The sequence below is a fragment of the Euphorbia lathyris genome, chromosome 6 (assembly GCF_963576675.1).
Source record: "Euphorbia lathyris chromosome 6, ddEupLath1.1, whole genome shotgun sequence".
Classification (NCBI taxonomy): Eukaryota; Viridiplantae; Streptophyta; class Magnoliopsida; order Malpighiales; family Euphorbiaceae; genus Euphorbia; species Euphorbia lathyris.
The window spans coordinates 57,981,412-58,008,246 of record NC_088915.1 but is presented as its reverse complement, the minus strand read 5'-3'; the positions used below and the strand labels follow the sequence as shown (position 1 = coordinate 58,008,246).

The 26,835-nt window shown below is 34.6% G+C and overlaps 3 protein-coding genes across 3 annotated transcripts; all 3 read right to left on the bottom strand.

Annotated features, from left to right (window-relative positions):
* Positions 1-2,945: 2,945 nt before the first annotated feature.
* Positions 2,946-8,152, bottom strand: LOC136231976 (MACPF domain-containing protein CAD1). Its single transcript, XM_066021012.1, has 6 exons — positions 7,636-8,152; positions 5,771-6,009; positions 5,309-5,504; positions 4,779-4,962; positions 4,349-4,503; positions 2,946-3,823 (listed from the first exon to the last, which is right to left on the bottom strand). The coding sequence occupies exons 1-6, from the start codon at positions 7,894-7,896 to the stop codon at positions 3,173-3,175; spliced, it is 1,686 nt and encodes a 561-aa protein (XP_065877084.1). The 5' UTR covers positions 7,897-8,152; the 3' UTR covers positions 2,946-3,172.
* A 2,370-nt stretch (positions 8,153-10,522) lies between these two features.
* Positions 10,523-17,355, bottom strand: LOC136231975 (probable leucine-rich repeat receptor-like serine/threonine-protein kinase At3g14840). The gene is made up of 24 exons (XM_066021011.1): positions 16,921-17,355; positions 16,645-16,828; positions 16,452-16,523; positions 16,299-16,367; positions 16,145-16,216; positions 15,977-16,048; positions 15,820-15,891; positions 15,658-15,729; positions 15,492-15,563; positions 15,329-15,400; positions 15,162-15,233; positions 14,943-15,014; positions 14,393-14,458; positions 13,868-13,933; positions 13,730-13,765; positions 13,602-13,642; positions 13,054-13,430; positions 12,791-12,986; positions 12,547-12,693; positions 12,047-12,165; positions 11,744-11,954; positions 11,389-11,620; positions 11,085-11,235; positions 10,523-11,003 (listed from the first exon to the last, which is right to left on the bottom strand). The coding sequence occupies exons 1-24, from the start codon at positions 17,033-17,035 to the stop codon at positions 10,668-10,670; spliced, it is 2,994 nt and encodes a 997-aa protein (XP_065877083.1). The 5' UTR covers positions 17,036-17,355; the 3' UTR covers positions 10,523-10,667.
* A 1,452-nt stretch (positions 17,356-18,807) lies between these two features.
* Positions 18,808-23,952, bottom strand: LOC136231977 (chloroplastic group IIB intron splicing facilitator CRS2-B, chloroplastic-like). The gene is made up of 10 exons (XM_066021013.1): positions 23,852-23,952; positions 23,731-23,759; positions 23,259-23,466; positions 23,095-23,179; positions 22,923-22,990; positions 22,022-22,072; positions 21,854-21,927; positions 19,354-19,412; positions 19,184-19,260; positions 18,808-19,092 (listed from the first exon to the last, which is right to left on the bottom strand). Exons 3-10 carry the CDS (start codon positions 23,460-23,462, stop codon positions 18,976-18,978), a joined length of 735 nt encoding a protein of 244 aa, XP_065877085.1. The 5' UTR covers positions 23,463-23,466; positions 23,731-23,759; positions 23,852-23,952; the 3' UTR covers positions 18,808-18,975.
* Between the last annotated feature and the right edge of the window lie 2,883 nt (positions 23,953-26,835).

Below are 26,835 nucleotides of genomic sequence, written 5' to 3'. Positions count from 1 at the left end.
TTCAAGATCTCATAAGGAGAGATTTTGCTTCTGGATTTAGGGACCCTATTTAGCACATAGCAAATAGTCAAAAGGATTTCTCCCCACCAATGTGAGGCGGCACCTGAACTAAGCATAATAGCTACTACAGATTCGGTAAGTGTCCTATTTTTCCTTTCAGCCTTTCCGTTCATTTCTGGTGAATAAGGTGTTGTGGTTTCATGTATAATACCATGTGTTTTATAGAAATCAATAAACAGGCTAGAACCATATTCTGTGCTTCTATCGCTACGAAGTCTCTTGACTTTCCTATTGTATTGATTTTCTATTTCAACTATGAACAACTTAAACATGTCAAACGCTTCACTTTTATTTTTCATAAGATAAACAAAAGTAAAGTCAGAGCAATCATCAATAAAGGTTATAAAGTACCGTTTGTCATTTCTAGTCAACTTTCCATCTAATTCACATATATCTGAATGAATTAAATCTAGAGGTTCAGAGTCCCTAACAACAGATTTATGAGGTGTTTTTGTGATTTTTGCCTGACTATAATAATCACATTTAAGAAATTCATTCAAATGCAATTTTGGAATTAACCCTAAGTTACTCATATTTTAATGATTCGCTTATTAATATGACAAAAACGAGCATGCCAAACATTAAAAGTACACAATGAGTTCACTTTATTAATCTCAACATTCAACTTAAACATGCCTTCAGTAGCATAACATTTTCCTACAAATACATTGTTCTTAGTCAAAGTAAATAAATCTGCTCCTATAGTCTGAGTAAAACCAGCCTTGTTGAGAAGATAGCCCGAAACCAAATTTTTCCTCATTTCTGGAGTATGCATCACATCCTTCAAAGTTAAGGTTTTTCCAGATGTGAAGTTCAATTCCACACTACCAATTCCAGCAACAATAGTGGTATGGGAATCACCCAATAACACTTTCTTATCTTCGGTCGCAGCACTGTATGTTTTGAACATACTTCTATCATAGCAAACATGGCGAGAGGCACCAGTGTCTACCCACCACCCATCTGATCCACCTATGAGGTTGATCTCAGAAATCATAGCAACAAAGTTATGTTGCTCTTCAGTCAGGTTAACACTAGGAGTAGTGTTTGGCCTGTTCCTGCACTTACGTGCCATATGACCTGGTTTCCCACAATTAAAGCATAGGAAAGCAGCATCATTTCTAGGTGGTTGTTGCTGTGGCCTATTTTGGTTCCTTTGAAGGTTCCAATTCAAATTAACTCGGGTGTTGCGGTTTTGGATTGGTTTGCGGTTCTGATTCTTAAAATTCTTTTGAGTGGGTTTCAGAACCGCAGTGGACCTTTTAGTGCTATTAGAAACAATAAGCACTTCCTCTTTTAAATCTTGTTTTCGAGCTTCCTCCTCAATTCAGAGGCGAGTAATCAAACTTTCCATCGAAAATTCTTTTGTTTTGTGCCTCAAAATATTTTTAAAATCTTTCCACGAAGGAGGCAATTTGTCAATAATGACAGCAACTTGAAATTGATCGTTTAAAGGCATACCTTCTGAAATAATTGCATGTGCTATCTTCTGTAATTCATGAGATTGAATTTCCACTGACTTGTCATCAGTCATCTGGAATTTGAGGTAGCGGCTTACAGCGTACTTTTTCGATCCGGCCTCCTCAGTGAGCAGTGTAGTAATCATACAGATCGTCAGTCAGTCCATTGAGTATATAATTTTTGCACATAAAATCATTTTCTGTCCATCTCTCAGCAGCACGAACATCTGCCTCGTCACCATCTTCAGGAACAATTGGTTTTTCCGAAGTCAGAACAGAAGCTACCTTCTTTGTTGTGAGGTAGAACAGCATCTTCTGTCTCCATCTTCGGAAATGAGCTCCTTCAAACCGGAATGGTTTGTTAATCTCAACAATCCCATTTGATTGTTCGGTAGCCATCAGCAGTAATTGAATCGTCTTAAAATTGTTGTAGCTCGAACTCAGAAAATAGGAACAGACCGAACAAAATTAAATGGGCATAGTCGCGGACAATGTCGCTTTCTTTAAAACGTTCGCGGAACTGCCGGAATTTAGCAAACAGTATGAACTCCGGTCGCCTCCATGATAAAACAGCCCTCTTAAATACGATTTTCGTATTGCACCGTACGAAAATCGTTCTGTATACACTCTCTGTTTACTTGCTCAGTTTCGAAAAAAATACAGAATGAATGAAAGTAAAATTGTGTTTGAAGGCAGTCTCTCATCACCTATTTATACAAGAAAAAAGAGCTGTTTAAGCTCTGATTTCATGGAGAAAGAGAAGGAGGAAAACCAGGAAGGTGGAGGAGACTGAAGACACGTTCAGAAAAATGGACGTTGTGAACAACGTTCACAAAGATTAAATCAGAGCATAAATAATTAAATAAAAAAAAGGATTTCCGAAATTAAAAATAATATTATTAATAATAATTTTTTTTAATAAAAAATTAATCATTTTACATCACACCACACCAACCCAACCCGGTTCGGTCGGACGGCGCGCACGTGTGTGGTGGTCAACCAAAGAGATAGGTCCTCACCCTTTCACAAAAGTGGGTACCCCTTGGGGCACACCCCAAGCATGTGAGGACCTTCCTTATAAACATCTCCACCAAGTGCTTTGAAAGCAATGTGGGATGTTTTTCACTTGAAAAAACTTAAAGACACATGCATGGACCAATTTCATAAATTATAAATGGGCCAAGCCCAACATAAGCTAAATACTACAACACTACACTACTGATTAATTATCAAGGGGTAAACTTAAAATGTGCCAAAATTGAAATATATAAGCTAAAATTACAAATTTTACCAAGTAATGGGGCTAAATTTTAACTGAAGTTTTCAATGCTTCCATTTCCATGATTTCCCAATAAAGCAAGTTGATCAGAGAGAAGCATGAAACAGGTATAAATGTGCAGAATATTCCATCATTCAGAAAAGAGATGAAGATAGAAAAAACTTTCTATATAAGACTAAAATGAGTCCATTATTGTTTTGATAAACAAACATTATATCTAGAAATGAAAAAATAAAATATATCCTCAAGATAACGACCCAACCTCACATATTTAAAGTCGTCACCATCAGCAAAAAACCAACAAACAAAATGGACATAATCTACAGATAAACTGTGCAAAGAATGCCTGGCTAAGGGTAATTCTAAAATGTTATCAATAGTTCAATAACGAGTACTTCACACGTAGAACAATCCTTCCCTTGTCAACCCCAAGCTTAGCTCCTGTTGCCAACCAATGACCTGGTATATCCTGAGGCCCCTTGGACATTTCGGTCACATCTACTATTTTCGCCAGTTTCCCAACATGGCTTGAACCATCATCCTTCTTATCGGATGTGGTTTTCTCATTCGAGGTTGATGATGATGATGATGACCCGTTGGATGGTGGTGCAGAAGGATTTGAGGGGCTATGGTCCCATACAGAACGTCTAATTGTACAACCTGGAACTTTAGAGAATAGGAGTTTGAGGTGCAAAACATTTTTAGCTCCAAAATTCCAAACACCGAGCTGAGCACCGGTGACAATGTGAACACCGGAGAGGTCTCCTATAGAAGTGTCGGTTAATTCTATTGGTGCAGTGCTTACATGGGAGAAGTTCTTCCACTTTATAGGTTCAAACCATCGGCTATCTTGCTCCTCCGGACCTTTCCATTTGGGTGCACCTATGGCTACATGTGTATCCCAATGAGGTTGAAGAATTTTTGGTAGAGATACTAGATGTTGCAAGTGGATGGAAAGTCTATTTTGCTTGACACCTTCTAGGCTAAGTCTAAGACCAGTAACTGGCTTTCGACCAACTGTTACCTGCAGCAGCATACATATGATTAGTTAGGTTTATAAGCCCTGAGAGAGACAGAGGTTATGCTTATTCTGCCAGGATCCAGGAAAAAAGCTTCACTTTCTTAGACTTTATCAAGATATTCCCTGTCCCATAATCTTCATCAAGCATACAAATTTGAGTTATTATTGTTAACATTTGCGTTCATATGCAAGTTATTCACAATGGTCCCCTCTGGGAGTCATGTTTCTGTTAATACACAAGGTACTCTTGCTTGCCAGCTTCCCAACAGAAGTATATTTTTGACAAAATTAGCATTTCTCAGGAATGAGACCATCAACGAATAAAAGCAGTTGAGCAAATGCTCTTATTTTCTGTTACTTTACTGAGCACAGATTTTATTTTTGTTTTCGGCTTTCTGGATTAGCAAATGATGAGGAATCTTTTTTTTTTTTTTTTTGCAATTTTAATCCCTTTTCTGATATGAGAGGTAAAATCTTCGGATTCCACTATTCTTCAGCATGTTGAATGAGGAAGAGGTAACACATTACCTGATCTGGGCTAATATAGAGCTTGGGACCCATCAAGCTGAACTGAAGGGATTGGCAAACAGGCTCTTTCCTTTGAAGGTTATTTTGTTCCGGAGCCCAAACTTGAGCAATTTGAAAGTCCAAGAAGTATTGCAAATCCTCTATGGGTGGCTTGTCTGGTAAAAATGCACAACACTTCAATTATCTATGTAAATTTAAACTAAACAACTTGAGCAAGAATCAAACTAAGAAATACTAAAAATAAGCAAGTTACGGAGCTCCCATCATCAGATGTTCATGCCCAAAATAAACACACGCAGTTTAATGACTCAATAGCATTGAAGAACTGCATGATATTTTCACTGATCCATGATTAAAACAGCATATTGGCAATTGTGACACGAATTTTATATGCGGAGAGAGAGAGAGAGTGAATTGGACGATAACTTACACTCCAAATACAAGTCAATTGCCCGAGACAAATGCTTTATGCCAGGAACTCCTTCAAGCAGTGAGACAATAGGCGTAAATGTCATGTTAATCACATCTGGTGCCAACTGTACAGTCTCTGCCCACTTGGCATGACTCTGCTCAAGATCATCACCTCCTCTCCTTCTAAAGATGACTGTTACATCCTACAATAAGAAATTCAACTTTTACGGATTTATCACACTTCAGAGCAGGAAAAAAAAAAAACTTGGTAGCTTGAGGAAAAAATTAAAAAGGAAATACATAATACATTTATGAAAAATAAGAGTTACAGATGCATCATACTTATTACTTAAGAGGAAAAAGGAATTTGGTATCTCGAGCAAACAAGAAGCACAAGAGAGGAAATAACATTTACCGAAGATAAGAAAAGAAGGAAAAATGCAAGACATCAACAATGATGTCATCAGAAATATCCAGCTTGATTTTTTTTTTTTTTTTTTTGAGTTGGGTAATCATAAAATTCATGCGAAGCAATGCCATGATAATAACCTTGTCTTTGTACTTTAAGGGACCAGTACTTGACTGAACTTTAGAGTCCTGAAACCTTTGATCAGTAATGTCTTTCACATAGCTCTCAATGTCTGATACTAATAAGGAAGATGACTGGTGCTGCCTGATATAAACCACATCTCTTCCACCAATTGTTGCAGATGTTACAATATGGGTGCCAAAGCTTTCGATGAAACTAAAATTAAGGAAAAAGGTTCAATCAGAAAGCTGATGTTGTCAAACTCTTCAACTATGCAAATCTATCAGACAAGTCTTGGCATGCATATGCTTGTTCACCTCTTCATTAGGATCAAGTATTTCGTATTTGATTGTACACTACAAAGATCAAAACATGCGAACTTGCCACTTCTCATTTCATTCTATCTCATAAATGATAGCATAAATCGGGAATTCTAGTTTGTTTTGAAAGGCAATGGGATCAAGTCACGGATTTCTATTTACCTTGCCAAAGATGAAGGATCCCAGGTATAAGGGACGGCACGCTTGATTTCCTCGCAAAGAACTAAATTTACTTTGGCTAATTGAACCTTATATAGAGGAATGAAATGTCCAACCATTGCAAGGGATTTTGTCCCTGCAGCATCAACTTGCCAAGCACCCGTGAAATTGAACATGCTATCAAAGCTTCCTAGTGGAATATGTCCCGATAAACCTGATTTCTCGTTGAATCTTCCTGCCATCTGAAACATCAAGCCATCAGCCTCCACTAAAATTCTTCATTATATCACTACCTTAACTATGAGAAACAGAAAGCCTGAATTTCTCACAACAGATAGAATGTACATGAAAGAATGTAAAGCATAGAACACGCAACATTATCCACAAAACAAGATAATAATAATAACAATAAATTGAACTTAAGTAGGGAAATTTGCTCTACTTCTACGATTGAATGATTCTTTAACTTCAAGCCTATGCTAAACAAAACATAGTTTTATGCTTCTCTTCCCTCCTTTCCAAAAGAAAAAAAAAAAATCCTTAAAATGAGGTTTTCTAAAATCATCATTTAGCTTGGTTATTGAGGACATAAATTCAAACTACAAGGCGGAACTTTGATGCTACATATAATTGCAGATATCAAGGGCAACAAAAAAAATGCAGCCATTATACATAAAATCATCACGAACGTCTACTTTCTATCTCATCTTCCTATGTCGCGCACATATTTTGATACTTTAAGCTTTCACATTTACAATGAACATGGTATTCAAGGTGGCTAATATTCAATATGAAGCCCTCAAGAGATTTTGTATTGCTAAAGTATCTGCTTATATGTTAAACAATTACCTTTTATCTTCATCCTTTCAAGAGCTTGTACAAAAATGCATTTTGAAAGCTTTTCTTGGATGACTTATGCAACTTAGGACCTTTTTCAAATAAGAAAAATGTTATGCCATAGGATCTAGTAACAGGAAATGTATGATTTTCAGGTTAGTTTGTTAAGGGCTCGTTTAGGGTGAAACCTAGAAGTTAAAGGCTCGTTAGAGAGAACCTTTCAATCTCCTTTAGAACTTGTTTACTGGAAAATACTGCTTGTCTTCTTCCATTTATTTTTTTCATATAAATAGTACACAAGCAGTAATGCAATTAACAAGTGCATAGACTCGCAGATTTTACACCGAAAATGCAGCTCCAAGGGGTTTAACCCTGTGTGCATATTCTGGCTACACAATAACTTTTACTATGGAAATATTTGCTTACAGATGCACACATATAGTCCTTCATATGCTTATGTAATCATATTATCCATGCTTCTGCTCCTTCATATATAGACTGAATTGCAGCTAAAACAATATTTTCAGCAAAACAATGCAGTTGCAGATTTTGATCTTAAAAGTAAACTTCTTCGGTTCTCAAACTAAACTACTTATTGTTTTCTAAATTAATATCCTGCAAACTCTATGGCGAAAAAGAAACAAGCATTTCAATTTTCAGGTACATGACCTTAAGTCCTTCGCAGTGTATTCTGTAAACAAGGTTCAAACCAATAGTGAATTCCCTCGAATCAAATTAGGCATCCCTCAGTTTCCACCCAAGCCACCAATTGAAAATAGAACAGATAAACCAATACACTATAAGTGGAAAGGAGGAAAAATAAGTAAACTGAAAAGCTCCATTTTAGAAAACTGTTTCCTAGCAAATTGGAACAGCATAATGTCAAATCACCCATCAAAAATTGATATTGTCATGCCAGAATACCCAAACATTAAGAAAAAGAACAATTAGCAATCATCCCAAGCATAATAAAATCAGCAACCAACAAATAAAGCAAGAACCCTATGTACAAAATGGGGGAAAAAAAATACCTCATGAAAGCTGCAAACAGGAATAGTTTCAATGGTCCTATGGCATTTACAGCAGTTAATATCAAAAGAAACATGAGGCACCATAACCCCATCAGAGACATCTAAATCCCTAGTATGGTCTTCATCAATACGCACCAATCTAGACCCAGGGGCTCCTTTGCAGTACAAAAGCCTTATATCAGATGTGACATCAAAGCCTCGACCCAGAGCTTGAATTGAGTTGGAAATAGTAGAGGTCAAAGCATCTGAGCTGAAGCTCATTTTCCTCCCCTTTGAATGGAAACAGATATTGCGATTCCTTTTCTACTGTCTCATTTATTAGATAGATTGATATTTTGCTAGCCAAAGAAGTGAACTTTCTTCCTTCTGGATCTGGGTAATCACAAATTTTACGCCTGGAGTTGGTGAGGAATGAGGATTGTTCTTAATTTTGTTGTTTTTGAATTTGATTTTGATTGATTTTGCTGGTGGTGGTGTTCTTGTTCGTTGTTCTTGTTGTTTGACTCTAATAATGTCCAAAAACGCGTATATGTTTTGCTTAAGAAAAAAGAAATATATATCTGAGTTGACTGGTCTTCTTAAGATACCTTTCCCATTATTTTCTAACAATAAATATTTAGACAAATTCTTTGACTTTTTGCATACATCAAAATGGTAAAATTCCATTTCGGTGGTTTCAAAAATTCCCTCTTTTTTGATGTTCTCCTTTTGCTTTTGCATGCCAAAACCTGCTACTACTCGTAATGCCGTCTGGTCAAAAAAACAAAAATAAAAATTCAATCTTTTCCTTTTGAAGGTTTCATTGACAATTTTTATTTTGAGAAAGAGGCTCCAAATATTATCTCTAGTTAGATTCGAAAAGAGTGCGACTGAAATGTGGAATCTAGTTCTGTCAAAAAAAAAAAAAAATTTGTGGAATCTAGAACATATATTTTCTTAAAAGTATCATGATGAAAACGAGTGATTCCAAGAAATATTAATCCTTTCAAAGAAGAAAGAAATATTAACCGTGTGGGACACAGCTCCTTTATTTTTAAGGGATGTTGTTGTGTCTGATATTTCTAATTGATTTATAAGATTGTTTTGCTTATAAAAAAACAGAAATATTAGAATATCTTTTTACTTTGAAATAGACATGTCCATGGGTCGGGTTGAGTCGGACTCGGATCGAGTCCAGCAGGTTTTTGTCTAAAAATACAAGGTCAAAGTCCAATCCAGCCCACTGTTAATTTAGGCGGACTCGGACCGGGTTGCATTCGGGTTCAAAAATCAAATCCCAAGCTAAACTCATATAAACCTAACTAAATATATATGTATAATTTTTTAATAATAAAAAATTAAATTTATACTTAAAAATAAATATTAATATATAAATATATAAATTTGTTAATTAATATTAATACCCCGGTCGGGCTAGACCGTTCCGTGCTATTTTTATAAAAGGCTTTTTATATGAATATCATAATTGACTACAAAATCACAACTAAATCATATCATTAAACTATATGTCATTTTTTTCTATATATAACAAATAAAATATACTTTTACATCTAATTTAAAAAATTTAAAATCCAATTCATAAATCTCAAGCTCTAGACAATATATCATACACCCCTAATTTATAAACTTTAATCTTTAAAACTAATGATTTTATTAGTTTGACATAATTTAAAATTGTGACTTGACCTAATTGTAGATAGTTTTTCAAAAGTGAATTTCTATGTAAATTTCCCTTTTATTAAATCCCAAGCCGCGCAAAAAAAAAAAAACGGGTTTTAGCGGACCTGTGCCTAGAAACAAATTTTCATGTCCAAGTCCGATCTAGAAACACGGATCTGGGCGGACCGCTGGCGGGTACCTGAGCCCGTGAACAAGTCTACTTTGAAACATTAGGCTATAAAATAATATCAAAATCAAATACCTTATGGAAAAGTATAAAAAAAGAATGTATGTGGTTTTTGTTATGTATTTCACACTATTAACAAAATAATTAATTAATTAATTAATTAATGGTATGGGTTTTTTCTGTTAATGTTTGTGAAAAATTCAGCAGTTAATTTTAACATTGCTTTTGTAAATTCAATGATGCGATGGAAGTAGGTTCTTAAAATTGAAAATTATTAAGTAATTGACTTCTAATCAAACGACATAGAAGTTTTACTAGTCTTACAATGATTAAAAGTAAATTAACTCAATAACCAAATGATTAAAAGTAAATTAACTCAATAACCACTAGGTTGTGGTGGAGTGGTGAAACCTCTAGCTACCTACTGGTTGTGAGGTTCTTTCCTTTTCTTTTGTTTTGTTCTTTCCTTTTCTTTTGTTTTTGTTGGAGTAAGGAATGAGAGCCTTATGTTGGATGGTTATATACATCTACTGTTTTCACAGAGGATATATGGCTCCATAGTATGCAAAAATCCATCTCCTACACTGAGAGCTACCATGTCCGAAGTGATAAAAGTTGTGGGAGGCAAGAACAAGATAAAGGCTCCTTCATTCCATATCCCATATTCAACAGATGATTTTGCAATCGCTAAGGCTGTTGCCAGCCTCATTCCCTGCATACGATCCGGCAGCAATTCAACCGGAAAGAGATCGAATGCTGTCAGTTATGATATTGTGAGCAGGAATGATGATGAGTACGGAACTGATGAAGATTGTTCCTCAGAAACGATAGTGAAGACAGACAACCTTGTTAAGGTACCAACTTAGCCTCCGCTGTGGTTATATCTCTCGTCACTCGGATTGCTAACTTATCTCCATATCAAGGTAATTACACACATATGAACAAATTGTTAAGCATGAAGCCATTAGCTAATTACAATAGAATCCAATCAGATACATACAACTATAACCTTCAAGAACTCTTCTGGAAAATTCAGTAATGTCAATTATTATCTTCAATTGCTAGCAAACTAAGCTTTTCCTCTATATTTACATGGCGTGTTTTCTCTATAATGGTTCAATTGTAGTTAAAAATGGGTAACCATCAAATGCCATAAACATGAATATTTACTAGAAAGAATAAATGATTAAATGGATGAATGAATAGATGAAGCACCAGTCCATGGCGCAGATGAATGAATGAGAGAGGCAATTTCACTTGAGCTCTGATCTGAACTTTGATCTAATTTGTTTGCTAAAGATTCTATACCGAACATACTTGGACCCATGATGAATTCAGGAATAGCAGCTTTTCCTTGAAGCATACTTACTACTTCGGACATTGTAGGCCTAAGTGCAGGAGAAGTATTTGTGCATAGTAACGCTACTTTGATCATTTTAACTGCTTCTGCCTTGTTGAACTTGGACCCTAGTCTTGGATCAACTAGCTCAATTAGGTCCCCCTTTTGTTGTAAAACAAGAGCCTGAAAATAAGTATCAAGCAGTAATTAGCATAGCTGACAAGAAAAATGTTGAGCAAAACGCGAACTTGACAGAGATCTTACCCAGTCTAGGATACAGAAGAAATTTTCATCTGGTCGATATTTCATATTGTTTTTGCCAACAACAATTTCTAATGCAACAATTCCAAAACTGTAAACATCTGCCTTATAGGTTAAGTAACCCCACAGTGCATATTCTGGTGCCATGTATCCTCTGCACAATAACAAATGTTTAAATTATGTGATATGAGCTTCATTTGAACAAGTAAAAAACGTAGCAAGTACCGAATTCCTAACGATATCCTAGAGCTTTTCACTTGAGAATGGTGAAAGGATCAAGAAATGCTGAAAGAAAAGTGAGGCTCACATAGTTCCAGCAACTCTAGTGCTGATGTGGGTATTTTCCTCTTCATCAAGCTTGGCCAAACCAAAATCAGAAATCTTAGGGTTTAGACCCTTATCTAGAAGAATATTAGTTGTTTTTATGTCTCTATGAACAATCTTTAGTGCAGATTCTTCATGCATGAAAGCCAGACCTTTTGCTATGCCGATACAAATTCTTCTCCTTGTAGGCCAGTCCAAGTCCAAACCACTTTCCTCTGTGCATATAGCCAACATAAAAGAGAAATCAATAAGGTCAAATCTCCTACTTCATATGATAGTTTGAGTGTTTCTGATCAAGTTGGACAAATTTCATATTAAAAACGGAGCTGTAGACTTACCAAACAATGCATTTGCAAGGCTATTATTTTCCATATATTCATATACCAACACCAATTGATTCCGTTCAACACAACATCCATACAATTTAACAAGATTTGGGTGCTGTAAAGCAGAAATCATGCCCACTTCGTTTAAAAATTCTCGGTTTCCCTGCTTTGATTTTGAGGAGAGCTGCTTAACAGCAACTATAGTACCATCTGATAGTGTTCCCTGGATAAGAACATTGTAGATTTAAGTGAAAATAAGGCCAAAAAAAGAAGCAATGCAATACTATTTGTAAAGAATGATCAGGTTCTATTTACCTTGTAGACTGCTCCAAAGCCGCCTTCTCCAACCTTGTTAGCTGGATCAAAGTTGTGAGTAGCAGCTTTAATTTGTCTGAAGGTGAAAACACCAGTTTGCAGATCTACACCTAATAGTTCTGCAGAAGCAACAGAAGGAAGAGTTTAAAAAGTGAAAGAAGCACTAGAACTTCTGAACAGTTACACTTGACTGAAAGATTCTCTATTCATCTCTTGTCCCATGAGATATAGAAACTATATGTTGCAGATCTCAAAATGGCTAAAATAAGTTTCGTGTGTTTGAGGAAACTTCTGAAAATTTTGTCATTATTCTTAGTCCAGAAGTTTTAGATCAAAGGCTGATGGCTTTTAACTAAATGTACCAAATGACCTTTTCTCCTAAAACTCTCATCACTCTGATCAGGTAGTGAAAATTTGTGAAATTGCTCAGTTGTTATCACAGCTGGAAATTCATTTTGACAATTGGTTTTATTAAACTTTATTTAGTTTATAGTCGTTACCTCGTCCATTTTCTTCTTTGCCTCCCAAATAACCTTTCCACCACAGAATAGCAATGATAATGAGTATGAGCAACACTGGTAAAACTACAGCTCCAGCAATAATGAGTTTCTTCCTTTTTTCTTCACTAGAAATGGGAGGCTTGAAGTCTATGAAATTAGAAAAGCAAGACCAGTTATTGTCAGATTACAGTAATATTCATTTAACAAAATGAACAAATTCTCACATAGAAGAGATAGAACTTGCCAGATTCAACATCAATTGCAGATATGAGAGGACCATATATTCCTCTCCTTGGGGAAGTTGTTGTGCCTTTGCTAGCCCAATGAAAGCGGATCTCTAAAGTTCCCTCTTTAACAGCTGCTTTAAAATTCTGAATAACCACCCTATCTACCCCTTGTGCTTCCTTTACAATATCGAAATCCTTCAACACACGTTTTTCCTACAACATATAGATTTAGCTAAACCCTCTTCAGTTACTGATAGAGCACATAAATAAAATTGATTACCTGGATATAAACATCAAATATCCGTCTTCCAAGACTTTGGAAGGATGTCCCATTTGTAAATGTTATCTCAGCAAAATGAAGCTTCACATTATAATTCCCAGTCCCTAAACAACGAATGTAGTAAGTAAGGGAAAGGGGAGAGAGACGTGCCCTCGTGTACAATGCAGGAGTGTTCATTGTGAGGGTCAACGAGTTTTGTGCAAAGTAGTCGCTTGAGGATCTGTTTTTATCCCAGAAATGTCCAGTATTACTAAGTTCCCAAGTTTCCCTATTTGGAACATATCTTGCTGCAGCTCCTGCCTCTTCATCTGCTTCATAGGCAATTCCCCCAACGGTTGTTGCACCTCCACCACAATTGATATGCAGTGAATACCTGTCTGTACAGAGATTTAACATAATAAATAAGTTAGGCACAAGTAAAAGCATCATCGAAGTGACATGGATAAAATCAACAAAACCAAGTTATTGTTTTCCTCTTTCTCTACATTCTTCAAGGCCTCAAATTTATCAGAGCATGTACAAGCATTTTGATGAAAATGTAAAACAACCTTTCGAACAAGCAAAGTTATTGAGGCACCCAGCAGATTTTCTAGAAAGAGAAGATAAAGATAGTTACGTTAACAAAGAGAATATGTATGTGTGTAGAAAAAGGAGAATATAGAAAGAAGAATCTTACGAAATGTTCCCTCCTGAAGTGCTTCGAAACAAATTTCTAATGGATCAAAGAAAAAAAAAAGAAACAAGTTTCAGACAGTTTGAAGTAAGCTGACATTCTCAAATGGAGAAAATATGTCGAATAAAAGTCTTTACTTACAGTGAATCTCGACAAGTATTTGGCAATGAGCTTTCAGAAAAGTTATTGTAAGAAAGGTCTATGTCACTGCAAGAAAAGTTCAATACTATAAACATGATTTTCTCCAGATATTGATACTTTATCATGTGGACTTGATAGAAAATCACAGTTTGCTATTATTTCTAATCACAGACATGTATAAGAACTTGAACCACCAAGCAAATTCTGGACTTATCAAATGTTTGATACCATACAAAAGTTTTAGCTACGAAATCCAAATCTCCCTATCCTTCCACGAAAAGCAAAAAGCAAATTCAAACATTTGGTCAAAAGAGTTGACTTGTCATATCCCATATAGATGGTGGAAGCTGTGACTTACATTAAGAAGGTGCACTTTTTCCAACTTTGGAAATTACAGATTAAAAATAATGTAAACACGCATAAATTATGTAATTATACATGCATGAATTACTGTAATGAACTAAATGTATTTTATTTGACATCAGCGAAAAACTGACATAGGATTTAAGAAAGCAGAAAACGTACGCGCGAGTATCTCCATTCTTGATCCAATCTGGGAGAGGTCCAGAAAGCAAGTTGCTTGTCAGATACCTGTTCATTCCAGATCAAACGTCTCTATTAGACAATGACAAAGCCACACCAACTGAATTTATGAATTCCAGATTGCTAATATCATATGCTTTTTTCACATATACCAGGGGAAACAGGAAGAAGAATGCTTTGCCATGCATCTTAAGCATTATTATTCTTGCAAGGTTTCGAAGAGTAACAGAGGAATTTGTAAATGAAGTGCACATTTTCATTAATGATCTGATATCATTAGGAATTTATTACATGCTGATGGCTATAGGAGGGATAAAGCATCCTTTGTAAAGTCAAATTCCAAAGGCAATCATACAGAATTTGATTCTAAAGCAATGTTTATGTGTAAGCAAAGTACATTGTTAAGTTACTAATATCAAATGCTACATGAGCAATGTGGCGATTTGTCGATTTATCAGTGACAAATTTGAAATATGAAACTTGGATAGCTTGATGACATGAAGTCACCCTTAGAACCTCATATAATACTCACACATTCTCCAAGCTTGTCAGACCTTGAAGATCTATTGAAACATTTCCATCTAATCTGTTGAAACTGAGATCTCTGCAGGAAAAGGAGGTAGTTTAGCCAAACCGCAGATGTCTATGATAACAAAAGTGTTTTAAAATTGTCTGCTAGGATAACTAGTTACAATAGGAGTTCATAGCTTTGAGGAAAACAAAATTGAGAGACAGAGAGAAAAAATATTACAAGATTTTCAGGTTTGGCATTGAAGCTACATAAGGTGGGATCCGTCCTGATATATTGCAATTCCTCAGCATCCTGAAACATAAATTATCTTCATATAAGCTCGAGTATTGAATGAAGGTATAATATTTTCCATTTTATAATAACCATCAACTGTAATAGTGGCTCACAGTAAGGTAATCCCGGTCATGTTTTCTAAGCGTGGAAACTCTGATCCTTCTCCATGTAAATCACTTATCCTTCTGCGTAATTTAGAGAGAAAAAAAATTGTTGGCTGATTTGCTAGAGTAATAGACTGCAAGAATATTAATATAATCAAAACAAATAACTTACAATTCAGTTAAATTACTCAAAGCAGAAATGTTAGAAGGAATTGGCCCTTCAAGACCACTAGCTTGAATCTCTCTGTCAGCAAATCATTTAAACCCGTTTAACATTTCTGACGAACAACAGTGACATTGCATGGATTGAGAATTAAAGAAAGGGAAATATCACATACAATTTCTGGATATTTTTCCAGTTTTCAATAAAACTGGGTATTTTTCCAGTAAAGTTGTTGCTGCTAATCCTTCTGCATATGACCAAATACAAAACTAGATTAAATGGTTCAATACTAAAACATGAAAGCAGTACAACATTATCAAAGGATCAAGGATTTTACAGCTGTGTTAGTTTGGTCAAACTAGATAAAGTCTGAGGTAAGTTTCCAGTGAGATTGTTTGCACTAAGAATACTGTAAGCAACAAAGTCAAATTACTCCATATTCTTATATTTAATGAGAGAAAACATTTCTGATAGAACAGTTTCAAGGGACTTACAGAATCTCCATATTAACCAAGTTTCCTATCTGAGGTGGAAGAGTTCCAGAAAATAGATTGTTCTCAATGGAGCTGAATAAAAAAATTATCTCCCAAGATTAATCAAATACTAATAAAACTCAAATTCTTTCATACAGTATAAAAGAGGGATAGATACAGATTTCATACAATGCCGTAAGCGTGGTAATGTTTGCAAAACTGCTAGGGATTTGTCCTGTCAAGCGGTTGACAGCAACAGACCTGCAGCATATGCATTGTGTTTTTTTATCAGTATGAGTGAGCATGTATTAGGTATTTTAACATTGATCCAAACATTTCTTACAAAAATTCGAGCTTGGTAGTATTCCATTCACTTGGTATGTTCCCACTAAGATAGTTCCGAGTAAGATCACTGTAAAACCAGATGTTGAATCAAACATTTCAGTAAAATTTGTATATAAAATGATTGTAATCAAACAAGCCTCTCAGTTCTCACAGTTTCTTGAGGTAAGGTAGTTTCACAATTGCACGAGGCAGCACACCAGCAAGATCTTGCCCTCTGAGAAATCTGTATTACAAACATACAAGAAAGGGATTCGATTTCTAAATGATGTGACTCGAATTTCAATTAGAATATGAAGAAACAGGAATAGAACATGAGCAATTAGGAATCAGAGGATTGATCTTACATGGTTTCAACATGGCATTCACCGGCAGGGAAGGAGGAGGAGCAATTGCATAATAGAGTATTGCCGTACAATGGGTTGTCATTGGAGGGTGGAGTGACCCAGGTTACATCATTACCGCAAGGATTCACTTGAAAATTCCAATCTTTCTTGCCTAATTGGGCTGCTACTTCTCTCAGAGCATCCACTGCACATATACATAGCAAGCTCGTCACTTTCTTTACTAATTGCACTTGTTAGGGTTGGAGACGAAGAGGTAGAGAGTTTTCATTGATTTACCTTCAACCTGAGGAAGACGGCCAGGTGGTGGTGGTTGTGCTTGAACTTTGAATATGATCAATAAAATAATAATTGAGCCAAACATGATCTGTAAAATTTGAGTGACTATTGCCATGGTTTGGTATGGAATTAGAAAGTTAGTTGCGCCATGATGTTTGTATTGAAGAAGAAGAAGTGTTCAAGATGATTAGTATGAACTGTAAACTATATTTTATTGCTATATCCTTTCATGGTTTTTGGCCGTAACAGTCAACTGATCCACACATCATTTTCATTATATTTTATGCAGCAACTTGAGAAACTGTCCCAATTATAATGAAATTTAATAAGCTCATTCAACTTCTATTTTATGATTTATAGGTGAGAAGAGAAGATGAACTTTTTTTTTTCCTGAAAGAAGAGAAGATATTCAATAATTGCATTATATATTCGGAACAGGACAACATATTAGCTGGATATAACTGCTATTCAATATTTATAGAGGAGTAGAAGGCAATTCGGTCACATGACCTACACGTGATACAATATCTAATATATCGACCTCAACTCAAGTTCGACTAGTTAGTCATAACATTCCAAAATTTGAACACTATTTGTGCAAAAGTCAATGACTTTTTGTAAGGAGATATGCTAATTGTTATTTACAACTAGGTAACACAACTCTTAAAAAAGACTTTCACTTGAAGGTAAAGTCATAGACCAAAAGGAAAAAACATATAGGGTAAATTGCACATATGGCCACTCAGTTTTCTTTTTTTTTTTTTTTTTAACAGAATGGCACTCAACTTCAACACTTAACATAAAAGTCACTTAACATACACTTTTTAATAATGGTGACCACTCAATTTTAATACAAGAGTTTCGTCATCACATTGATCTGATTAAGAAATTCATTATGAGTGAACTGTGTTTTTTTGATGTGTGTTAAAAACAGTTTTCAAAACGGTCTAAATATACAAATTCATTATAATTTTTTAATTACTTACATCGAGATGAGATGCAGTATTTTTATTATGAATGAAACAAAGGAATCATCATTCTTTAAAAAAAATTATGTAATGTATAAATAAGAAAGTGGAGTTTAATTGATAACAACAAGTTTTATTATACGGTAGAAAAAGAAAGCGATGAAAAGGAAAATAAAGCAGGTGGTATCAGGTATTTGAAGTTGAACTTCCTCTTTAGATTCATACAATAAAAAGAAAGATAAACAAGTCAAAAAGATGGGAATAAGCAACTAAATTTGACTCTATTATTCCCACGGGGTTTCCTTCACAAACAGTCCAATAAAAAAAATATCATTTCAATCCTTTATTATTGATTATATAGTTGTACGCATATTAAATTTTTTTTTTTTTTTTTTGATAAAAGGTCATATCATTCCATTAATTTAAAAAGTACAAATATATCACGAAAATAAAAAATGAATAAAACCTCTAACCCATATACACAAATGAAAGAAAATAGACTACAAAGAGCAATAAACGGACTACTTTAATTTTGTATTGATTGAGCATCCATAGACAGTCACACAGTCAAAAACTATATCTCAGGTAAAAAAATAGTCTAGTAAATATGGGTAGGGTTATATATATATATGGCCTAAATACCCAAGAATTCAACTGCCCAACTTCCCAATGACTGTATATTCTTGTTTAATTCCATTATTGAACTCCATATTTCTCAATAACATTTGATGCATAAAATAAGAGACACATTCCGTTTTCCATTATGTATCAAAACGCTCGCAACATGTCAAAAAGATTAATTCCCGATTAATTTTATGATTTTTGAATTGTGATTATGCACTTAAAACTTGACTTAAAAAAAATGTAGCAGTTGGACTAAGGATTCAAGGATTGAAAAAAAAAGGTCTTGGGTCCCTAGTAAAACCTTAACCAGCTACAATATGGCACTAAGAAAAATAAAATCTAACACAAGGATTTGGAAATTTTTCCTTTTTTATTGATTTTTAAGATAATTTGGTTACAAATCTTTGATCCGAAGAAAAGGCAGGAAATCCGAACACAAGTGTTGGTGAAAAATGTGTTGCATTCAAACTTTGTGAAACTTGTACTTCTGGCCCAGATTAAATCTAGTGATAATCTGGCTGAATCCGTTGAGTACCAAGGTCCTCACAGCCTCAATCCCTTGTTCTAATGCTGCATCAATCTGTCAAGTACAAAGCACCCAATTTCAAAACTTCAAGAGAAACCAAGATACATGGCAAGAGAGATATGACAAGTATTTTCCAGCCACCTACTTGTTCTCTCTCTGTTGTGCTAAATTTCTGTAGAAGAAAAGCTCTCATGTCCATGCTGCCAGGTGGGTTTCCAATGCCTGCATTATTGTCACAGAAAATGCAAGTCATATCTGTTCAAAAACTAAATAGGAAAATGTAAGTAACACTCTTCAAAGGCATGTAATCAATACCTATACATAGTCGAGGAAATTCACGGCAACCATCCAAATGTTCCATCACATTCTTAACACTGCAACAAGCTATTGAAGATTAAATTTCATGCTGGTTTTCATTTAGAAGAAACTAATGTAGGAAGTGTTTTCAATGTCAAGTTGAGATGCAAAAATTTCTACTCAACATTATCTAGTACAGATGCTACAATACGAAGACCATCTCAAGTATGATCCTTTTGTCTCATAAAGATAATCCATTTTGCTTTTTCACATGGATTAAGGGATTACAGTTAACATAGTTGAAAATTCAGCTTGAATTTTTCCTAATGTGTAACTCATTCAATATAATTCTGATACGTTTTCCATAGAAAAGAGGACTCTAAATTGGAATAGTTACTATTGACCTGCGCGGCAGTTACAAATTTCTACAGCTGTAAAAACATCCCTAAACATGGGACAACTATCTATACAGGATGGAGATTGGATATGTTACAGAAATTTGACTTAATCTAGATGGACTTGGTATTGCCCCCACAAATGAAGAAATTGAATTACCAAGGTAATGAATATTCTCAATAAGTGAGATCTTCTAGATAACTCTATATTCCTGAGAATTGAGATGCAGTGGTATAGTTGTTACACTTGCTCTTTTCTGAAAAATTAATAAAGTATGAAACAGGTGCCACCCAAGTTGGAAGATATAATTGAAGCGAACAGGAACAGGAAAATCGTAAAGCTAAAGCCTAGAAGAAAATTGTACTAAGGTATATATACTTATTAATTTGATTTGTAGAAACATAGCGCTGTTCAAGAAAGTTCATCATTTAGTTGTCCTCTACATAAAACCAGTGTAGTACATTGCTAACAGACAATATGCGTAGAATCATAGCACATACAACAACAACAACAAAGCCTTAGTCCCGAAATGGTTCGGGGTCGGCTAACATGAACCATCATATAAAACCGTGAAATCAAGTCGTGTCGGCAACATAAATTCTCTCCCTCCACTCCCTCCTATCCACTACCATATTTTCCTCAATCCCCAATAAACTCATATCACTCTCGATCACCCTCTTCCAAGTTTTCTTAGGTCTTCCCCTACCCCTCACCATTACATCCCTTTGCCACTCTTCAGTCCTCCTAACCGGCGCATCTAGCGCTCTTCGTCTTAAATGGCCAAACCACCTTAGTCGGTTTTCCCTCATTTTATTCCCAATAATGTAACCCCTACTTTTGTCCTAATTATTTCATTACTCACCCGATCCTTTCTCGTATGACCACACATCCATCTCAACATAATAAGATATTTTCCTACACCTTTTCAGAGAATACTGCATTTCCCTAAGTAGATAATACTAGATATGCTAACCATAGCCAGTTCAAATAAGAAAGAGAAACATCAGTCGAACTGGTCATTAGACTTACAAAAATGGATAACCAAAAGCCTTACTCTAAACTTGTATTAAGCTAATTGCTCAGAGTCAACTCAACACCAAAGCATTGGTCCAACCAATATATTAAACTATGTAGAGAAAATCATCTGCTAGTTATCATATTCATGTTACCAAGTCAGCCATCAGATCGGGCTTATGCATAATACTTTTCAATGATGCCTAACAGAAAATCGAGAATCATTGATCTTGTATTAATTAAGGTAGAAAAAAAAAAAGCGAGCCAGAATACAATAAGATGTTCATTCAAAATAAAATAAGAACCCGATTTTCAGATACTCATTGAAATCAAACAACTTACGGGAGATAGAGATGTGGAAAGCATGGAAGAAAAAAACCACAGTAATATAGCTATTATTAGTTCATGAAAGTATCATGTAGTTTAGTTCTTTGACAATAAATGTCAGAAATCTCGTGTTCTTTTCAATCTCACGATATTAGGTCTACTCTACTGTCAATATAATAATATATATGACTTATTTTTCTTTATTAAGGCAACTAAAATATGCAAAAAGCTTGCAAGTTTTTATCACTCTATGAATTGAATCTCGGTGTAATGGTAAATTTTTTACTTAGAAAAATGATAGCACTAATGTAATCCTCAAGCCTATACAATATCATCCAGATGTAGCTATCACATGGACATACTCAAACCTACGTGTCATTTTTCTTAACCCTAGTTTCTTCACTGATTTTACATTTTTACTGATATTATGAATGATGCCAAGGTAATGAAGCACGCAGTATTAAACTGATGCAGAAAAATCTCCTTTCTCACAAGTGAAAAAGAACCTCAATTTACTAGTAATTGAAGATATCAAAGAGCATAAGAAAAGACTCACTGAGAGCCTGATCAGTGTTTTGTGAAGGCTAGTGGAAGCTCTTCACTAGCTTGCTCAAAGTGGCTGTTCATATCTACAAAGAATTCATAACTGAAACTATTGTGCTCTCAGTGAAAATAAACTAAAGCAAAAAGCTATATTGAGAACAAATTCTTCCGGAAACAGAGAACAAATGACTTAAAATTTATATTTCAAAATGCGACAAAACTATAAATAAAAGCACACCCGTTATGATGGCCATGTCCTCCCTTTGGCTGAAGTCTCATGACACCATTAGGTAAGCTCATCTCATCATAGATCTACATGTTCATATTTCTGAATCATGAGGCTAATGTTCTATAGATAAATTCAACATGTTGTTTTTTAATCATATTAATGTATCATAAAGCTTACCAGTAAGATATGACGCAGAGGCACTTTATAATATGCAGCAAGCGGTCCAACCTTGGCAACAGTAAAAAAAAAAGAGAGAAAAGAAAAAGTTAGTCATAGAGGAGGAGGTGTTACACATAAGTGATGCTCAGAAGTCCTATGTTAGTGAGAAAAGGTTGAAGAAACATGTCCATTTAACTATATTAAATATAAGCCAACTATATAGTCTATATTTAAACATTACCCTGATCTCTACTCCCCAAGAACAAGAAAAAAAACAGAGACTAAACGCAGTTACTTAACAATTCCAAACCAAATCAACCAATAATTCTTGTGTTTTCAGCTGCTCCTTGAAATCTCAGAGCTCCTTGTATATACATAAACTGCGTTCACGTCCATCAAACCCCCTCCCCACCGAAAAAACAAAACTAATCTAGAACATGGAAGTAAGCTAAGAATAGAGTTTAGTAGTATATTTTCTATCCTTAAATCTATTAAACTTCAGGCATATGCCATTGAGTTGATTTAAGGTGTCAATCGTAACAGCTTCCAGTATCAAGAATCATGATTATTATCTAAAGGCTATAATTTGCAATGTAGTGATATTGCTACCACCTTCTGTATAGTTCGGAATAACCATAGGTAGTCCTGTACCCGCAGGTAACATCCTAAATAGGAGAAAGTCTCCTGGCAACCCTAGGACTCAAAGTTGAGACCTCTTAGTTAACGGATTAGAGCCCATACCTTCTATGATAGTTTCATTTCTGATAAAGCATGTTCTCAGATATATCAGTTATGCATTTACATTAGATACAAGCATATCAGATTGTCATTACCAGAAATAAAATGCAAAGAAGTAAATGCCTTCACAAGATAAAATGACAAGGCCAAATGAAGCTATCAAATAGGAGATGAAACTTACGGATTCCCCACTAAAATTCATGTATGACTGAGGTTTTACCAAAACGATAGGAACCTCTTTGATGCAACCTGTACTGATGATGACAGAAAGAATAAAAATAAACCATACAGTACATGCCAAAAGAAGTAATAGAACAAGAACAAACATTAGAAAGAATATTCAACTAAAGAACCTATTCCAAGCAGAGCCTTTGATTGAATAGTATTCATTGAAACTCCTTCTGCTTGAGCAAGTTGGTCTATCATTTCAAAACCAACCTGAGGAGACAACTTTTCTGAATCAATATAGCATCAAACAAAACTAAAATGAAGAAGATTCATTTCAAAAGTCAATTACATTGTGCCTGGTGCCATGGTACTTATTTCCAGGATTACCCAGTCCAACAATTAGCCAAGGCGTATACTCTACTTTAACTTCATTGCCATTATCTGGCAATGTAGCCTGGGCAGACAGCCTAGTAGAAACCAAACGCCTTTGCTGAAAAACAGAATTTCTCGGACAGAAAGAGCAAGTATTAGGGAGAGAGACCGCATACAACATTGACCTGCACATAGAAAAACAGATTTTTTTTTTTTTACTGGGTACAAAAAGTACAAGTTAAAAAAGAAAAGGCCATTCGCAAGAACTCGTGCAAACCCATTCTTCAATCCAACAAGACAGTGAAATTATCATAGAAACTGCCAGGAAGCAACCAATTTGAGCATAAAACCAAAATCACAGAATTTGAGAACTAACCCGCTAAAGCAACCCTTTTAACCCAAATACAGAATTAGAAAGAAAGATAATGAATCCGAAGAACAAAACTGACCTTAAACAGGGAGTTGAGAAAATCGTAGCCTGGAGAAACCAAGAGATAGATGAGTGTCAGGGCTTCGTAAAAACATGCCAGTAAAAAGAAATCGAGTCAGGAGCAAGAAGAAGACACATACCTGGTGAACTACAAGGGGAAGTGGCGTAGAAGATGAAGCTTACCAAGTGAGAAACATAAATGGGGAAGAGCTATTGATTATGGATATTGTTAATTGGGACATAGGAGGGAAATAACATTTTTGGCCAGGGATAATATAGTCTTTTCCATCCTTTTAGGAGCATTAGTTAAAAACTAATCCCAATAGAGCTCTCAAAATCAATGCTCACTTTTTGACCCAAATTAACTAAACTACTCCTCAACTAAATGCTACTCAACTTTAAAAATAAGGGTTAATTTCAAATATAACTCCTGTGGTTTGATTTCGAGCAAATTAATACATGTGGTATGCTCCGTTTTCAAAAATACGGAAACAGGTAAAGACACCGTCTATATGCTGACGTGGCCGAAGGTAATTTAGTCAATAAGAGTTAATTTTAAATAAATTATTGTGGTTTGCATGTTTTTGCAAATAGGTACATGTGGTTTGGATATTTTTTTTAAATAGATACCCGTGGTTTGGATGTTCTTACAAATAGGTACCCATGGTATACCAAACCATAAACAAACGCTTAATTTAGACAAATCGGTACTTGTGGTATAACAAACCATAAACAAACGCTTAATTTAGGCAAATATTGTGGTTTGTTATACCAATGGTACCTATTTGTCTAAATTAAGCGTTTGTTTATGGTTTGTTATACCATGGGTACCTATTTGCAAAAACATCCAAACCACGGGTATCTATTTGCAAAAATATCCAAACCACAGGTACCTATTTGCAAAAACACGCATACCACAACAATTTATTTGACTCTTATTGACTAAATTACCCTCGGCCACGTCAGCATATAGACAGCGTCATCATCCGTTTCCACGTTTTTGAAAAACGGCGCATGCCACATGTATTTATTTGCGAGTAAATTACATCAAAGGTACCTGTAATATGTCCAAGTTCACATTTTGGTACCTGAATTACATTTTGTCTCAAAAATATACTCCAAGTATGGATAACTGGACAATTTAATAGTTTTAACCGGTCCTAACTAGTAATTTCGAATTTAACAATTTATTTGACTATTTTTTCAGATTTTGATTTTCTATTGTGTTTCTCTCTCCTTCTCTCTCTAAATTTATTTCTCACTCCTCAAATCTATCTCCTTCTCTCCTCAAATCTGTATCTCTCTCCTCCTCTCTCCTCAACTATGTTTCTCTCTCACTAAAGTCAATGTTTTCATATGGCTATAATGGGAATTTAAAAAATCTAGAGTCAGGCAAAGAAAATTTGAGCGAATTGTTGAGAAAATTAACTATTAATTTAAAATAATTAAATAAAAAAGGGAATTGTTATGAAGTCCTAATTAATTAGGGACTATTTTTGTAATTTATATTAATAGGGAATTGTTTATGTAATTTGTATTATTAAAGAAAAAAAAGGTCAAACAAGTTGTGCCATGATTTGTGGACACAAATCATGGCACATATGAAACCTTGACTTTCTCAACTAATTAGTTGAAAAAGTCTTATATAAAGCCATAGATTTAGGGTGCCAATGACATGTTGTGGGTAGAATAAAGAAAAAATAGATTGAGGGAGAGAGTATTGTGTGAAAAATAAAAAGAGAGATTGGAGAGTTGAGAAAGATGGAGTGAGAGGAGGCACTTTGTGCCTTGTGAATTTTTTGAGAGTTTATTTAGAGGGTAGTCTAATTATTTTTGGGGAGAGATAAAAATAGTAAAGATAATTATTTTGGGTATTTTTGAGAAACACCCGAGTGCTACTATTTTTGTTTTATCGCAATCGGGAAAAATTCTCAACACGGATTGCCTGTAAATTCAAACCATTCCAATTAATTTGAAAAAGCCAAAATTCAGCTTTGCCAATCTGGAAGACATAAAATGATGCAACTAATAAACTTTTGTAACCGTTGTCAAAAGAAAAAAAAAAAACTTTTGTAACCATTTTTCGATTTTACATAATCTGAACTTTCCCAATTCAATTGGTCGAAAATCCAAAATCCAAAATGTGAGATTTATAAGGTCTGTTTAGAATTTTATTCTATTTAATATTGATTAAATCTATCCCACTCACTTCACTGAATCAGAGATTTGTTGTATTTGCCACATGAGAGGAATGGCGTTTATTATGTGAAGAGTGATGAGAAAAGCCATTGTTTTGTTCAGAGAAATGTTTGAGAAGACTTTCATTGAGCAAGTTGTAGAACGCCTGCCATCTCAAAAAAAAACCAGCCATTGGAGAAGACGATTCATTTGCAGAAGTTGGAGCTGTAGTAATTTTGATGGATCTAGAGAGAAAATTTGGAGAGAAAAAGAAAATCGAGGAGAGAGAAGAAATGGAAGAGAGAGAATGCAAGTGCAGAAGAAAAAAATTAGAGAAAGAAAATCAAGGAGAAAGAAGCAATGGAAAAGCAGAAAAAAATTGGAGAGAGAATGAGAGTATATAAAAAGTTTGGTCAATTTTTTAAAAAAATGGTCAATTTTCACGTTGACCAGTTAGTGACTGGTAAAACGTACTAAATTATCCAATTATCGTTAGTTTAGGTATATTTTTGTAACAAAATGTAATTCAGGTACCAAACTGTAAATTAGGATATAGTTTAGGTACCATTGATGTAATTTACTCATTTATTTGCTCAAAATCAAACCACATGTATTTATTTGTTAAAACTTGAAACCACAAGGATTATATTTGAAATTAACCCTAAAAATAACAATAATAAAATAAAATGCTTATAAAACTAATAATGATTCTAATAATAATAAATAATTATAATTAATAATAAATTACTCAACTAAATTGAATGTAAACTGAAATTACAAATACTGAAACAAATAACAGGGTTTAAAACCATTTTGAATACTTTCATTAAAAAAAAAAACCATTTTGAATAGATGATGTTCTAAAAAAATTCAAAACTTAATACATTGGTATACAAAAATATAAATATTTTAATGGATAATTAATTTATTAGTCCCTATATTTTAA

Bases quoted from the DNA above. Each gene is read 5' to 3' on its own strand.
- LOC136231976 (XM_066021012.1), bottom strand. From the start codon at position 7,896: ATGAGCTTCAGCTCAGATGCTTTGACCTCTACTATTTCCAACTCAATT. The intron at 6,010-7,635 runs GTATTTTTTTTC...TTGATGTTTCAG, and splicing joins CTGTTTGCAGCTTTCATGAG to ATGGCAGGAAGATTCAACGA. The intron at 4,963-5,308 runs GTTATTATCATG...TTCTTATTGTAG, and splicing joins CCTTAAAGTACAAAGACAAG to GATGTAACAGTCATCTTTAG.
- LOC136231977 (XM_066021013.1), bottom strand. From the start codon at position 23,462: ATGTTGTATGCGGTCTCTCTCCCTAATACTTGCTCTTTCTGTCCGAGA. The intron at 21,928-22,021 runs GTAAGCTTTATG...ATGAACATGTAG, and splicing joins CTCTGCGTCATATCTTACTG to ATCTATGATGAGATGAGCTT. The intron at 19,261-19,353 runs GTATTGATTACA...ACAATAATGCAG, and splicing joins ATTTCCTCGACTATGTATAG to GCATTGGAAACCCACCTGGC.
- LOC136231975 (XM_066021011.1), bottom strand. From the start codon at position 17,035: ATGGCAATAGTCACTCAAATTTTACAGATCATGTTTGGCTCAATTATT. The intron at 15,730-15,819 runs GTAAAATCCTTG...GGTCATATGCAG, and splicing joins TTGACCAAACTAACACAGCT to AAGGATTAGCAGCAACAACT. The intron at 13,643-13,729 runs GTAAGATTCTTC...TTCTCTTTCTAG, and splicing joins ACTTCAGGAGGGAACATTTC to AAAATCTGCTGGGTGCCTCA.